Raw genomic sequence first — 16653 nt, 5'->3', positions numbered from 1 at the left:
TGAAATCTTTTTTTGCATCTATGTAGGTTTATTGGGTACAACTAAAATTCTTGGTGTGACGTCCATTCTGCGCACCGTTTACTAATTATGTGCGTGGCCACACATGTGCACGACGGATGTCCGTCGAGCAAGCGGAGTAAAAAAAAGAACGATAACACGCGCGGCTCAAAAAATAAGAGAGTGCGGAAGGCCGAGCATCTGCAAGCGAGCGTGCAATGTACGCCAGCTTGATCTGTTGCCAAGCGCGGCTTGTGTTACGTGGTTGTCCCGCGCGTCGCGCTCCTTTCCGCGTCTTTTCATTGAACGTCCCCGCAATAAACAACCAGACGAGGAAACCAGGCGGACGCCTCGATCGTTTGGCTTGCATACGCGCATTCATGTACACGTCTGGGAAGGCCGGCAGCGACCTGGCTTCAACACTGCCTTTGTTTATTTTCAAAAGTGACCGGGTTATCTGACTGACTTGCGGGCGACGCACTATCAGCTGCGGAGCTGAAAAAGGCCCGACACCTCCTTGTCCAAGGGTCGACAGGCGCCGCTTGAAGGCACTTCTCGGACTTTCTATCTGCGCGTTTCGAGCGTGCCGCCGAGCACGTGAAAGCGCGCGCTCTGTTCCTAAATTGCCGCCCAGCTGGACGACGCGATGTTGAGCGGACGTTTAGCGCTCGTGACCGGTGGCGGCAGCGGAATAGGCCGCGCCGTTTGCCTCGGTCTGGCCCAGGAAGGTTCTCGAGTTGTCATCGCCGACGTCAACAAGGATGCCGCCCGGGACACTCTCCGGATGATGCCCAGTGAGTACCGACTCCGAACCATCTGGCACTGCGGGCCCTCGTCGAAATAACATTCGCACTACTTTCTCGTTGCGTGCACTTATTTGAAATGTGACACATTGATTGCCGCTGAACGCTGTACTAAGGGTCGTAAATTTTTTGTAAAGTTTAGACGTGCGTGCTTTTTGTGTAATTAGGAAACACTGTAATGAGGCCTTCAGTGGGCTGGAGCTCGTACTGCAAATGCAGGCTACAGTGCGCGAGTATAAGGTCATAGTCATATCTATCTATGGCTGTAACGATAAGCAGTCTTCTGCTGAGGTGGATGGTCATGCAAGTGTGAAAATGGAGTAAGAAAACTATAGGTACGTTCAGTGACATGAAAAAAAAATTAAAATCTAAGCATATGATTTATTTCCGCTTTACTAATATGTTTTATAAACATTTTTCAAGGATGCATCTTACTTTGCGAGTGTTTAACCAAGGCACAGTGTTTTTAACACGAAAAAAACCATTTGGCCCATTTTGAGGACACTTCCGGCAAGCGATAAACTTTGCAAATGACACTGCGTGCGTCGAACGTTATAATTTATAGGTCTGAACGTTAAACAGAAAGACGCACTGTCACTTTGAGTGACAGGAACCGTCATATGCGCGTCTGTGGTTTAGATTCTGCCTATTAGACTTCACTCGACTACAGATTGTCCGCAATAGCATGTGCAAGAAAACGAAACGGGGGCAATCTAAAGCACAGGATGAACCTGGCTCTTCCAAAGATAAACGTCAACGACTCTCCGACCTCATGATACCGATTCGCGCTGCCTTGCCTGTTCAGGCAACAAAAGCTTCATATCTAACCAACCCTACACGAATCGTAGATCTTTTTTTATTATTCTTTTTTTTTCACCGCTATTCCCGTTTCATTTTCTCTCCACTTCAAATGAACTACTAAGCTAGATAACGAGGATAAGTGATGAGCCATGATAAGACCATGACCTTCGAGGGTGCGCTGGGGAACACTATAGAATTATATGAAGTAGTTTAATTGCGGGATAAAAAAAACGAAAACAAGAAAACGTTCATAGTACACTATCTTATAATACCAGCCGTGTTGCAAGTTGTCACCATTGCGCATATTTATTCTGAAAGACGTATTGATCAGTACAGGCCCACACTCAGCATTGAATTCCAGATGATTAAGTCAAATAGTATTAGGACAATAAATGAATTCAATAATTAAATTCAAGGCTGCGTCAATAAGATTTGCTCTGGTTTCATGTAGGACTTTTTTTCTTCATTACACATGAAATATCTACGTATGAATGCATTTTAATTAGTGCGCTCCAAAGTTTCCTCCATTTGTAACATGCTTTCGTGATACATGAACCTCTCGTTTTCCAACTTTGACGCCACCCCCGATAATTGAATGCGAACAGAGAGCAAAATGAGCGTCTAACTTGGCGCAGTTGCTAGGGAGAAAAACATTTATTGAACGAAGCTTGTGAGTGAAGGTGGGAGTCAGTGAGTCTGAATGAGCTCTACAAGTATTGCTGACGTGTGGTCACGAGGGGCATCTTCAGAGCGTGTGTTCTAAAGTAGTTCGTCCATAGCTCGGACAGCCTGAAAGTTTGGATTCGATGTCCTGCGTGTAGCGTGCGCAGTTCTTTTTTTTTCTTATTCTGCTTACTTCGTGTGCAACACTGTCTGTCACGCACGAGGTGGAGGTGCTACGTGTCCAAATATTGTACTCCTGTCGTTGCAGACGAGGCGGACCACCAAGCCCTGCAGGTGGACGTGGGCGAGGGCCATTCGGTTCGTGACCTGTTCTCGGCCATCCGGCGGCTGTACAGCTGCGCGCCCACCGTGGTGGTCAACTCGGCCGGATGCCTCACGCACAGCTTTCTCCTCAACACCGACGAGCGGGCCTTCGACGAGATGGTGCGCGTCAACCTCAAGGTACACACGTGGATAGAGAGGCAGCCCATCACCAGCTATACAAATGTGTCCAGGCGTGCATTGCATCACTAATGCCGTCGCTAATGGCTTAATGGGCTCTTCGAAAGTCCCAGCCCCTATAGGGCTGGAGGGAAATGCTTTCGAATACGCGTGAAATTACTGTACGATGTGACCATACCTTAAGAGAGAAGCGATTACAGCCTCTTTAGGAGAACGGTTTTCTTCTCTGTATTTTTGTTTGTTATCTATAGCTTTGGAAAGTAAACGCGGAAATAGCTAGTTCTGTAAGGAGAAGCTGGGAACTTCCTCCAGTCACGGCCGTTACCTTTGAACGCCGATGGAGGCGTACGGCAGCGTGCAACTAACAACATAATCTGTGCTGGGTACTCACGCCTTTGATTTTAGGCGTAATTTTCTGTGATTTCAAGATGAAGTAATCCCATTTTACCGGCTCCACGTCTGAGGTCCGACAACAGTTGGTATAGATGCATGTGTGCGGTATACTTGTTTTACAGCGAAAGCTGTTAATCATGACATCAAAACTCGGGTCACGCGTGGCGCCGTAGTTGTCCACCGCCGCCGCCGCCAGTGGTGTTCGTAACCTCTTTTGCAAACTAAGAAAAAAATGACCGCAGTTTCCCGAGTGGGAACACTGGTTAGCATGCGGAGCATATATGTTGAACTGCGATAAATGTGGTTTGTAATTTGCGACATGCGTGTGTGTTATGAGTGAACAGGAATGAACACGCACGCACGTATGCTGCGAAAGACGATGCGTATTGATGAGACACTTTGCGTATTTTGAGCAAGATGGCTTTATGGTCCGTAAAGTGAAGGGCGAGTTAGCATACATTTTCACCAGCGACATCGGACGTGGAGCGACCGCACAAACCAACCGACGAAGGGCGGTGTGCCCTGGCACTCGGTTATTTATTGCGAGCGCCGGCCCCGGCCTTCGCCTGGGCGCGTTAGCATACAGCTGGCGTACGTAAAACTAAAGGTCGCGCGGCGCGCGGAGGGGAGAAGCGAGCGCAGCGCGCGTTGAGAGGAGGAGGGGAGGCTGCGGACGGCGACGGCGCATGAATAGCCCCTAGTATAACTTGCTCCGAGTGTAGAAGAAAAACTTTGTACGAACAATGCAGAGAGGCTCGAACTCGGGTCCGCTGTGTGCCAGCCCAGAATTCTAACACTGAGCCACGACGGTGCTTAGGACTGACTTGTTCGTAAACTTGCCTTAGGCAGGCTTGATGTCGGGAAATTAATTGCGTTAGTATGTGTAATGAATGGTTTTAAAACAGCAAAAGAACAACGAGGCGTCACACAATGCGAATAGCGTAACGTGTGGGTAGTCCAATGCTTCAACCCATTACAAAATCTTTTTTTTTTGATCATCTATTGACTGTGGCGCATACCCACTTCAGGCACAAATCCTCATCGTCATCAGCCACTGCATGAAGAATATTCACAAAATTCCTTGTAAGTGTTTAGCGGATGCAATGCTTCTCAGAAGAATGATGAAAAATAGCATAGCGAATGCTGCTCTACTATTGAGAAATAATAATAATAATAATAATAATAATAATAATAATAATAATAATAATAATAATAATAATAATAATAATAATAATAATAATAATAATAATAATAATAATTATTATTATTATTATTATTATCAGTAGTAGTAGTAGTAGTAGTAGTAGTATTGCCGTTGTAGGTACCCAGCGAGTGTGCTTGCAGCAGTTACCCAAAGAGTGTTTAGAAAAGGCTCTGATAGGCCGCTCTTATAGCTTTCCTTGACTGTGCTGCACCTTACGTGCAGGCCTGACGTTTTTTCGTCCCAGTTACTCACTGGTTTTTGTTCTTTTCTTTATTTCGGTAGCCAAACCAGATGCCTGCCTTGAACGTGTGTAGCCCTTGCTTTAATTGAAAAAAATGGTGAAGACACCTACGTGACGAGTGCCATTTTCATGACGGGCTACTGTGCGCGTCTGAAGCACTGCATGGCTCCAGAGACAGACAAGTTATTCTACCGCATGTCTTTGTCGCCATTCTAGCTGACAGGGGTTTACTCATTACGTCGATTTTTTTTTTGGGGGGGGGGGGAGAGGACGAGGGGGTTGTTGCCTGAAAGGGCATGGATGGGGGAGGGCATGATGCATTGTCTGAGTGCATATCTTTAAGAGAAGATGGTGTGGAATGATTCTTGGGGGGATGTCAGTATCCACCGGGAATTTTTCAGGTTGGGGGGGGGGGGGAGGGGTATAAGTCTTTGTTAGCTCATTTCCGCGTTCTGAAATCTGATTGCCGATAAGTGTGTGCAGCGCACTAGATAACTCTGGGCGCAAACGTTTGCCGACTTTAGCGAACAGATACAACTTCAGTATGTTTTAGTGAGATTCCATGCATGGTATAATGCAGACGGAATATTTGGGGGTGGTTACTATTCTTTGCCAAAGGTTTCCAAGCCACTTCATGAGAGCAATATACGTTGATAATTTCTGCCTCTCTACTGAATGCTCGATCCTGTAATATATGGGTTCCATTAGTTCTATAGCGTATACCACATGTATATGAGAATGAGTAACACGCTTTCTGATTTCGGCTTTGAAGGATCCAAAATTTGATTCGCTGTCAGTTATGACACTCAACTAGGAGGACCAGTTTCTCGCAAGGCAATCAAGAAACAAGAAAGAATCGGTCGACTATATTTCTTTCCCCTGTGTGACTCAACACCGTAGATCTTCAAAGATACAGATATGAACTTTTCTGGATATTCCCAGAGATGTTAATTAGCCTGATTCTGAGTTTATTAAAGATGCATGTTAACTATATTCTGGAAAGCCATGGGATGCATAACTAATCGAAAACAGAGCTAATATGCGCCTTGAGTTATATGTGTGAGAGTCGTATATATCTGTGGCAAAATAGAGTCAAATGACCTTTCTTTTAACGAGATAGCGTTAAAGAGCTGGTGTCGCAAAAAACCCGCCGCCGGCGTAGTTGTGAGTAAAAAATCGTCTGTGCGTCTGTGACCGAAAAATCAAGTTACCGAGATAGCCGCAGGAGGCCGCTACTTGTCCACGCGGCACGCGCGATCACACTGAAAAGCCACGCATTCGAAGAAAAACAAAGTGCTCAAGTTCACGAGGCGCGGTAGTTTCTTTGCCCTGCCACTCCTCTCTGCTTTTTTTTCTTTTTTCTTTCTTGGAATTCAGCTGGCGTACCCAAAACTCACTTTTAGTTGAACGTCTTTTCGTAACGCTGATCACCTCTAAAAAAAAAAAACGAATTATATTCTCTTACGCAGGGCACCTTCCTCATCACCCAAGCGGCAGCGCGGGAAATGATGGCGGACGACAACACGTCGAAAAAGCAGGACCGGTCGATCGTGAACATATCGACGATTCTGGGCAGCACGGGGTTCCCCAAGATGTCTTGCTACGTGGCTGCCAAATCCGGTGTCATCGGCTTCACCAAGTCAGCCGCCCTGGAGCTCGCCCCTTACGCGATCCGGTGCAACACGGTCCTTCCGGGCGTGACGGACACGCCGCTGCTGTCTCCGTTGGACGAAGAGACGGTGCAGAAGCTCATCCGTCGCTCGGCCATGCGACGCGAAGGAAAGCCCGAGGACATCGCGAGCGTTTGCGTCTTCCTCGCGTCGCCGAAGAGCTCGTACGTTACGGGCGCCGCCATCGAAGTCACCGGAGGTCTTTCCGCATGACAGTCCTGTTGTACTGTCAGCTGAACTCATGGACGTATACCGCAGGCTACATCAACGTTTATATGTTCTATAGAAACGTTGGGCTACGTGGTGGATTCAATTACGCAAGGTTATTTTCTGTATACGAAAAGGCTCCTAATGGAAAAAAGGATTAGTTCTATTTATCTTGCCGTTTGAGAGTGAAGTTGGGACAGATGGGAAAAATGTATACTATAAAGTGAAACAGGGGAGAGCGAGAGCATGGCTGCTTGAACTTCAGTTTTCATTGTAAACTCACCGACAAAACTGATGGCAAAACATGGCTGATTCTATGTTATTTATTTACCTCGTTTTTTTGTTTTCCTTACTGGATCCTTACTACCGGATCCTTACTACCATTGTCACTATTACGCGCCGCCCTGTAATGCGCATTGGTCTTGAAGAGAGGAGAAAGGGGGGTAGTAGTTACATGGTTCATCATGCCCCCCTCCTATCATCTCTCCTTTTAGGGGCGAAGCTCCTTAAGGCGCGGGCTGTGCGTCCCCTGTACGTATCACCTTTCGTTTAGTTCTTGCAGTGTTCACTAGATGGCGTTACCATCCCCTGTATGTAACTACCTCTGGTTTAGTTCTTGCAGTGTTCACTAGATGACAGTACTTGTAGCTGATGATGAAAATATGCAAGATGTTATAAACTAGACGGCGGTACTTGTAGTTGATGAGGAAAGATGCGAGATGTTATAAAATAGAAATGATATCACATATGGCGCGTGTCATTGGAGGAAGGCAATCGTTTGATTTAGTACGACGACGTACGCTAGGGGAAGCGTTGTAATAAAATCGAGTAGGGTGCCTCGATGCGAGCGCCCTCCTAGGGTGAGGACAACCACGTCGTCTGCCAGCGCAACCGCCACTTTCTTGCATCCGCCGGTCGCGGGGAGCGCCTCGATAGCGGTGGCTCCTGCTTGCAGTAGGCGCTTGCATTCTACTTTAACTTCGATATTCATTCGTTTGCCAGAGTAGATGATGAGCGAGAGTGAACATTCAGTGACGCGTCCGCTAGTTCGAGAGGATTAGCGGAGGTATAGAGATTGATATTCTTTCTGTTATAATAAGAGTTGACAACGGCGGGCAACTGCTCGTCTTCGTAGTTGCACCATCGATGCGAGCTTTCTGTCTATGCGCTCACATATGGACATAGCGAAAAGTAAGAGAAATATGCTAAAGCAGATAGCTGCTGTCTATATAAGTATGAATGCCCGGATCCTTACTACCATTGTCACTATTACGCGCCGCCTACACGATTACATAGTGGCAAGCTGTGTCATGCACTAGGTAATGAAAACAAACACACGTGATGGAGTACAATAATTTAATACCATTACGCAAAATATATTATCGACAAGATGATTATGAACTATGTGCTTATTTCCGTCGAGTTTTTTTTTTCTCATGCGTATGTGCATATAGGATACAAAAAGCCTTGCTGTTAAGGTAGACTAACACTAGCACAAGTTTTGCTTCCGTGACCTCCGGCATGTGTGGATGGTTTCTGACTTAAATGTATGCGTAGCCTCAGTCTTGTGTAGGTGGCTGCCAGCATCTTGCCTATTTATTCCTTATGTTCGGCGCAAGTACTCATGCATGGTAATAAGGAACCATGCCTTATTACCATAAGGCATGGTAAGGAGGAACCTTATTACCATGTAATTTAACCTACTAGCCCAAATAGCCTTTCTTACTCAAGCATGGCCAGTCTACCTACACAAGTTATTCTGTCAGAGAGCGTAGTGGCGACTTCATCATGTGTACATTGTTTGTACACCGCGCAATAACGCCCATGAAGTGCTCTTCATAGTTCTTCACAGTGCGGATCACTTCCCTGTTCGCATAAATCAAGTTTCGTCCATCACTCACATATTCCTTGAGAATAGTCAAAGAAGCATATTCATTGCTGGCTGCATCAAATGGGGCATCCTTGCACTAGGAACAGGATATGGACTTCAAAACGCTTTTCAGGATGTAGCCTCCAAGATAATACAAAATGCAGCATTCCGTTGCCGTCAGCTCCCCAATGAGCAAAATCTCGGAGTCGTCTATTACCTCATACAAATTTTCTGAGTGTTGCTTTTTCGCTTGAGAAATGAGTTCGACAAGGTAGTCTCGATCATCAAGCTCATAGCTTATTGTCCGTGGTGTATGTAGAAATTGGCTCACGCTCACAAGCCTCAGAGCACATTTCAAATCATATGCAGTTGGCACTGGCTTCATTAGGCACACAACACAAAACAGATTTTCGAGGCAGTCTTGAAGTAACCTGCTCGTTAGAAAAAACTCGTAGCCTCCATTGCCCAGAAAGACTTCTTGAAGGCGAAGAACAACTGTCATGAAAATGAGAAACCCGGCTTGGGATGGTTTCCTCTGAGCTGTGGCGCCCATCTTCATTCCTTTGATTGTCTCTGCTGCAAGACGCAGGGTGTTCAGAGCAGCAGAATACTTGTCCATAACTCGGTGGCTTAGAGCTAAAGTGGGATGGCGTGACGACATCAAAGAGTACCACTTCGACACAAAGTCCATGAACCACGCTGTCGTTTCGGCAGCTGGGTCAAGCAGCCCTACCTTTACCAGAAATCTAACAGCTGGTGCGGCTTCTTTGAAAAATTGGATAACTACTCCTACCTTCATTTTTGTGAAGTGATCGTAGCTCACATGAACCTCAGACAGGGCAGGTGCGACCTTAAGTTCTCTGCATCGTAGTCCACTACCACCTGGACGTGCTCGTTTCACGTATTGTAACGGGAGCTTGTTGTCACGCACGGTGACATCACTCAGTGTGAAAACTTTGGAGATTAAAGTTGCCCTCTCAGGTTCTTCAAAAAAGCTCTTTGCCTCCCAAACATAGATGCTGTACTGAGCAGACGGTCGTGGAATTTCTGTGGCTTGAAAACCAAAACTCTCGACACATTGCTCGATTTGCTGAGCCCACGTCACATGTGACTGCTCGGACTCTGGGAGAAATCTGGCTACAACGCTGGACGATGTCAAGCACAGCTACAACGCTGGACGATGTCGAGCAGACTTCGAGCAAGGCGCCATTCATGTATCGTCCAGTAAATTCATAGCTGATCACCTGAATCCACCGCTGATTAATTCCGCCCAACATGAAGACCAAACCGTGATTAATGGGTTCTTATTGCTTTGAAGGAAGTCTGATACCTCCAAGGAGAATGTCTTGAGCTCGGTTCAATTCAAAGGCTGTATCCATTTCCATTTCGTCAAGAAACAGCGCGCAGTCTTTCTCCACGTTTTCCATGGTTTCGTCGCCCATGCACTTCATCACATCAAACGTAGGAAGAAATTTCAATCCCTGGATCCTCCGCGCCAACGTCCTGGTAGACGGGAGGGGGTAACCCAACTTCCTCAGGGTCTCGTACCAAATCGTTCCGCAAGCGAATTTAATTTGCAAACCTTGTTTAACACTCTCCACAGACCAAGTGTGACCCATGAGTACTGTTTTTAGAAAGAGCACAAAGCCGATCTGCATTCAAGAATCGTATATTTCTTTCGAATTTCTCAGCCTTACTTTCAAGCTTATGGACTTGCTTTCTGAGGTTCTGGATTGTGTTCGTAGTGATGCTGTGATGTTCTCGAAGCATGGCGCATTTTCTTTCTATGTCTGCCAACTGCTTTTTCAGCTGAGTATAGTATCTTTGCGTGGGAGTTTCATCAGACGAGTTTACTATGCTGACGTTCAAAGCTTCGACACCTTGGCTGTTGACTTCCCTGTTGTCCGTTGACGTTTCTTGTGACACCTCTTCAGACGACCCAGGAAGCATTTCCACTACGTCTGATGCGGTGTGAGGTACATCGGCAGGGTCGCTCACCTCTTTGTGGTTTAACCTGGGCACAGGCAGTGCTCTTTCCCTCGGTGGCTTTCGCTTCCTCGGAGCAACTGGATGCAGAAAAATGTACAAACCAATTGTGACATCAAGCACCAGGTTCAGGGAAAACGCAAGGTTTTAGGGATTCTAAATGAAGAATAGAGATAGGGAGAGAGAGTGCGAAGAATATGGTAAAAAAATGCATGGGGGGGGGGGAATAACAGCAGCCAGGCTTTTCAGCCTGAGTAGGTTGTTATAGGAGCGTTTATGAGAAAGCTTAACGCCGTAAATAGTGGTCTAAAAGTTCTTTGCTCGCGGCTGGTCTGTAGGTGGCACGTGGTTCACATGTGCAGCTCGCACGTGTGAATCAGGGATGGCACCCTGATTCAGAGCACATTTCAAATCATATGCTGTTGGCACTGTCTTCATTAGGCTCACAACACAAAAATGATTTTCGAGACAGTCTTGAAGTAACCTGCTCGTTAGAAAAAACTCGTAGCCTCCATTGCCCAGAAAGACTTCTTGAAGGCGAAGAGCAACTGTCGTGAAAATGAGAAACCCGGCTTGGGATGGTTTCCTCTGAGCTGTGGCGCCCATCTTCATTCCTTTGATTGTCTTTGCTGCAAGGCGCAGGGTGTTCAGAGCAGCAGAATACTTGTCCATATTTCTGTAACTTAGAGCTAAAGTGGGATGGCGTGACCACATCAAAGAGTACCACTTCGACACTAAGTCCATGAACCACGTTGTCGTTTCGGCAGCTGGGTCAAGCAGCCCTTCCTTTACCAGAAATCTAACAGCTGGTGCGGCATTTACAGCGCGCAGTCTTTCTCCACGTTTTCCATGATTTCGTTGGCCATGCACTTCATCACATCAAAAACTTCTTGAAGAATTCCTGGAAGAAATTTCAATCCCTGGATCCTCCGCGCCAACGTCCTGCTAGATGGGAGGGGGTAACCCAACTTCCTCAGGTTCTCGTACCCAATCGTTCCGCAAGCGAATTTAATTTACAAACCTTGTTTAACACTCTCCACAGACCAAGTGTGACCCATGGGTACTGTTTTTAGAAACAGCACAAACCCGATCTGCATTCAAGAATCGTATATTTCTTTCGAAATTCTCAGCCCTACTTTCAAGCTTATGGACTTGCTTTCTGAGGTTCTGGACTGCGTTCGTAGTGATGCTGTGATGTTCTCGAAGCGTGGCGCATTTTCTTTCTATGTCTGCCAACTGTTTTTTCAGCTGAGTATAGTCTCTTTGTGTGGGAGTTTCATCAGTCGAGTTTACTATGCTGACGTTCAAAGCTTCGACACCTTGGCTGTTGACTTCCCCGTTGTCCGTTGACGTTTCTTGTGACACCTCTTCAGATGACCCAGGAAGCATTTCCACTACGTCTGATGCGGTGTGAGGTACATCGGCAGGGTCGCTCACCTCTTTGTGGTTTAACCTGGGCACAGGCAGTGCTCTTTCCGTCGGTGGCTTTCGCTTCCTCGGGGCAACTGGATGCAGAAAAATGTACAAACCAATTGTGACATCAAGCACCAGGTTCAGGGAAAACGCTAGGTTTTAGGGATTCAAAATGAAGAACATAGAGAAAGAGAGAGAGTGCAAAGTATATGGTGAAAAATGCAGGGGGTGAAAATGACAGCAGCCACGCTTTTCAGCCTGAGTAGGTCGTTATAAGTGCGTTTCTGAGAAAGCTTAACGCTGTAAATAGTAGTTTAAATGTTCCTTGCTCGCGGCTGGTCTGTAGGTGGCACGTGGTTCACATGTGCAGCTCGCACGTGTACGTAGAAATATAAGTGCGTAAGGATGAAAGGTGGGGTGTTGGAAGTTTTCTGGGAAAAAACCATTTCGGAAAAAGTGACGTAAGAATGAGGGAGGACGCGTAGAAAGAGTGATTGCTAAAAAAGGATAGATAAAAATAAAAAGGAAATAATTATAGGAACAATAATAATAATCATAAAGGTAAAACAGAGATTAGATCGGAAACAAGACAATGGTGAAATATATCATAATTTCATCGAGGTGACATAACTATTAGTATTTTGTGTGGCTCTGGTTTCAGTAGCAGTGCCATGGAAATGTTAGCTATATATATATATATATATATATATATATATATATATATATATATATATATATATATATATATATATATATATATATATATATATATATATATATATATATATATATATAATGTGTTTTCGAGCGCCAAAGAAGGTGAGCCCTCATACTGAATTAGACACTGCACACGGTGGAAAGTGCCTAACCTTTGAATGGGAAAAGCTTTCGTACAGCATTTGCTACAGCTTCTTTCATCCATCTGCCCGCTTTTGTTCGAAACAGCATTCTTGAAAGTGAGCCTGTACGGAAAATTGACGTTGTTAATATACTTGATTTATTCCTCCGAGCAAATAAAACAAAGTATGACAAATCAATGAAATCAAACAAGCTGTACGCATACGGCACACAAAGGTGCAATGCTCCTAAATTATGTCACCTACTTCCGTTAAAGATAAGATAAGCTAGAAGAACTGTCAATATAGCAAAATAATTTTTCTGCACGACATAACTTATAAAATACCTTTGTAAACAACACTGCGAATCGCAAGCATTCTAAACTTTCCGACAAAACTGGTGGTAGAACATAGCTGATTTTATGCTCTTCATTTACCTCGTTTTTTTTTGTTGTTTTTAGCCCTCTAATGCACAATTGTCTTGAAGAGAGGAGCAAGGGGGTCCCTATTGGAAAAATTGCCATGGTGGATACTGGAAAACATGGTGGGCGTAGTGGAAATAATAGTGGGCATGGTGGAAAATATGATGGCTATGGTGGGACGTAGTGGAAAATATGGTGGTTATGCCGGGACATACTGGGTGGTATGGCGTACAGATGATGGGTAAAGTGGAAATGATGGTGGAAAGCAGAGGCTAGATAGTGGGCAATAATGGGACACTCTTCCCACCATTGCGATAATGCTGGGAAGCACTAAGCAGATGATGGGTGCTGCTTGTTATGGTGGGCCACATGGTGTACCAAGCTAAGAAGCTCTGCCCACCATCGCGATAATGCTAGGAAGCAGTAAGCAGATGATGGGTGGGCCTATAATGGCGGGCAATTTATATAGTGTACCAAGCTGGGATCTCTACACTACATGTTCTACCACCATGATTTCCACCAAAGGTTAGGCCTACTGATCGAGCCCGTACAATTGTGTTATCCGTGCTTCCCAGTTTCAGAATACACGATTACGACAATTAAGTATGACAATACAGCGCAGCCATATGGCATCAATTAACCTAAATAAAGCATTTTTCATTGTGCATAGTGTCCGCTCAAGAAGCAACAAACATCGATGTGACGCGATTAAAGCACTCCCAGAGAACGTAATTAAGTGTCTTCTCACCGACAGCCGCCAATCGCACTCGCCGGCACTTCTCTAGCTTTTGTACGAGAACTCAGACGTGGCAATTCGTGTGCTTGGTGAATCATTATGATAGCGTAATGTTTCCGGTACACTGCATTCGTTTTGGGCAAGCCGTTATGTAGTTGTTGCTTTAGCGAAAGAGCTACAGCATTGCGCTGGCGCGACCGCCCTCTACATTGCGCGAAAAGCATCCCAATACTCAATCAAATAAATTAGGTGGGCGTATCTATGAAATGAACCTAGAAGGGTCATAAAGCCTGAGCAGATGTCGCCCTTTAGAACGAGCGCGAAACGGATATTAAACTTGGCAGACCCCGCCGGTAAACTGTTGCTGCTCCCCAGTCCACTTGGATTTTTTTCCTTGAAGTTGTGAATTGTAAAAAAAAATAGCACTAGTGCCAATAACATAGTGGCAATCGTTACAGGCCGCAGTTGCTTGTGTTTAATAAATGTGCAATTTTTAGTAGCAGGTGTAGATCTTGTCTATGTTGTGTACACGACAAACATAACTCAAGTTGAACCTTAAGTTTGTATGCTAACTAAGTATTTAACACGCAATCACCGTCATGTTGGTGTGGCGCAGTGGTTAGCGTCTTCGAATGGGAATCCGCAGGTTGCTCGTTCGATCCTCCGTGGCACCTTGTTTTTTTTTTACGGGACGGGTGTTTTTTTATCCCGCTTTTATAGAATTCTTTTTTATTTTTTCTGGCAGCTCGTCACGGTGATTCTGACGTCATTTCGTGCTCAAGTGTTGCCGGCACTGCAGCACCCACCATACCGACCATGCGCCATGGTGGGTGTTTCCCATATTCACCCACTACATTAATCCACTATAATGGTGGGTGGTGGTTTCCACCATGCCCACCATTCGTTTTTTTCCGATAGGGGGTGTTACATGGTTCATCATGTCCCCCTTTTATTTGCTCCCCTTTTTGGGGCGAAGCTGCTTAAAGCGTGGGCTGTGCGTCCCCTGTATGTAGCCACCTCTCGTTTAGTTCTTGCAGTGTTCACTAGATGACGGTACTTGTAGCTGATCATGAAAAGATGCAAGGTGTTATTAACTAGACGGCGGTACTTGTGGTTGATGATAAAAGATGCAAGATGTTATAAAATAGAAATGATGTCACATGTGGCGCGTGTCATTAGTGGAAGGCAATCGTTCGATTTAGTGCGGCGACGTACGCTAGGGGAAGCGTTGTAATAAAATCGAGTAGGGTGCCTCGATGCAATGTAGCCTCGTTTTCATGCGATGCGATATAGCGCATCAATGTCATGCGATGCACTACATTTTTTGATGTGATGTAGCGTCCTACATCCTTTTCAGGATGTAGCGTCCAAGATAGCACAAAATGCAGCATTCCGTTGCCGTCAGCTCCTTAATGAACGAAAACTCGGAGTAGTCTATTTCTTCATACAAATTTACTGAGCTTTGCTTCTTCGCTTGAGAAAGGAGTTCGACGAGGTAGTCTCGATTATCAAGCTCATAGCTTGTTGTCCGCGGTGTATGTAGAAATTGGCTCACAATCACAAGCCTCAGAGCACATTTCAAATCATATGCAGTTGGCACTGGCATTTTTAGGCGCGCAACAGAAAACACATTTTCGAGGCAGCCTTGAAGTAACCTGCTCGTTAGAAAAAACTCGTAGCCTCCATTGCCCAGAAAGACTTCTTGAAGGCGAAGAGCAACTGTCATGAAAATGAGAAACCCGGCTTGGGATGGTTTCCTCTGAGCTGTGGCGCGCATCTTCATTCCTTTGATTGTCTTTGCTGCAAGGCGCAGGGTGTTCAGAGCAGCAGAATACTTGTCCATATTTCTGTAACTTAGAGCTAAAGTGGGATGGCGTGACCACATCAAAGAGTACCACTTCGACACTAAGTCCATGAACCACGTTGTCGTTTCGGCAGCTGGGTCAAGCAGCCCTTCCTTAAACCAGAAATCTAACAGCTGGTGTGGCTGTTACAGCGCGCAGTCTTTCTCCACGTTTTCCATGGTTTCGTCGGCCATGCACTTCATCACATCAAAAACTTCACTTCTTGAAGAATTCCTGGAAGAAATTTCAATCCTTGGATCCTCCGCGCCAACGTCCTGCTAGATGGGAGGGGGTAACCCAACTTCCTCCGGGTCTCGTACCCAATCGTTCCGCAAGCGAATTTACTTTGCAAACCTTGTTTAACACTCTCCACAGACCAAGTGTGACCCATGGGTACTGTTTTTAGAAAGAGCACAAAGCCGATCTGCATTCAAGAATCGTACATTTCTTTCGAAATTCTCAGCCTTACTTTCAAGCTTATGGGCTTGCTCTCTGAGGTTCTGGACTGCGTTCGTAGTGATGCTGTGATGTTCTCGAAGCGTGGCGTATTTTCTTTCTATGTCTGCCAACTGCTTTTTCAGCTGAGCATAGTCTCTTTGTGTGGGAGTTTCATCAGTCGAGTTTACTATGCTGACGTTCAAAGCTTCGACACCTTGGCTGTTGACTTCCCTGTTGTCCGTTGACGTTTCTTGTGACACTTCTTCAGATGACCCAGGAAGCATTTCCACTACGTCTGATGCGGTGTGAGGTACATCGGCAGGGTCGCTCACCTCTTTGTGGTTTAACCTGGGCACAGGCAGTGCTCTTTCCCTCGGTGGCTTTCGCTTCCTCGGGGCAACTGGATGCAGAAAAGTGTACAAACCAATTGTGACATCAAGCACTAGGTTCAGGGGAAACGCTAGGTTTTAGGGATTCAAAATGAAGAAGATAGAGAAAGAGAGAGAGTGCGAAGTATATGGTGAAAAATGATGGGGGTGAAAATGACAGCAGCCACGCTTTACAGCCTGAGTAGGTCGTTATAGGTGCGTTTCTGAGAAAGCTTAACGCTGTAAATAGTAGTATAAAAGTTCCTTGCTCGCGGCTGGTCTGTAGATGGCACGTGGTT

General features: G+C 45.6%; 1 protein-coding gene and 1 long non-coding RNA gene across 2 annotated transcripts; one reads left to right on the top strand and one right to left on the bottom strand.

Annotated features, from left to right (window-relative positions):
• Window positions 1-328: 328 nt before the first annotated feature.
• LOC119188171 ((3R)-3-hydroxyacyl-CoA dehydrogenase) lies at window positions 329-6767 on the top strand. Its single transcript, XM_037436092.2, has 3 exons — window positions 329-791; window positions 2533-2726; window positions 6034-6767. Exons 1-3 carry the CDS (start codon window positions 644-646, stop codon window positions 6445-6447), a joined length of 756 nt encoding a protein of 251 aa, XP_037291989.2. The 5' UTR covers window positions 329-643; the 3' UTR covers window positions 6448-6767.
• A 1016-nt stretch (window positions 6768-7783) lies between these two features.
• Window positions 7784-12674, bottom strand: LOC142817557 (uncharacterized). Its single transcript, XR_012895255.1, has 2 exons — window positions 12580-12674; window positions 7784-11802 (listed from the first exon to the last, which is right to left on the bottom strand). It is a non-coding gene; the product is annotated as an uncharacterized LOC142817557 (long non-coding RNA).
• Window positions 12675-16653: the final 3979 nt, after the last annotated feature.

Source organism: Rhipicephalus microplus, chromosome 1 (assembly GCF_043290135.1).
Source record: "Rhipicephalus microplus isolate Deutch F79 chromosome 1, USDA_Rmic, whole genome shotgun sequence".
NCBI lineage: Eukaryota > Metazoa > Arthropoda > Arachnida > Ixodida > Ixodidae > Rhipicephalus > Rhipicephalus microplus.
Note: the sequence above shows the minus strand (reverse complement) of the source record. Positions and strands in the feature narration are given on the sequence as shown.

What these genes read in the sequence shown, in the direction of transcription:
- LOC119188171 (XM_037436092.2), top strand. Translation starts at nt 644, where the DNA reads ATGTTGAGCGGACGTTTAGCGCTCGTGACCGGTGGCGGCAGCGGAATA. An exon ending in CACTCTCCGGATGATGCCCA is followed by an intron (nt 792 to 2,532) that starts GTGAGTACCGAC and finishes CTGTCGTTGCAG; the next exon opens with ACGAGGCGGACCACCAAGCC. An exon ending in TGGTGCGCGTCAACCTCAAG is followed by an intron (nt 2,727 to 6,033) that starts GTACACACGTGG and finishes TCTCTTACGCAG; the next exon opens with GGCACCTTCCTCATCACCCA.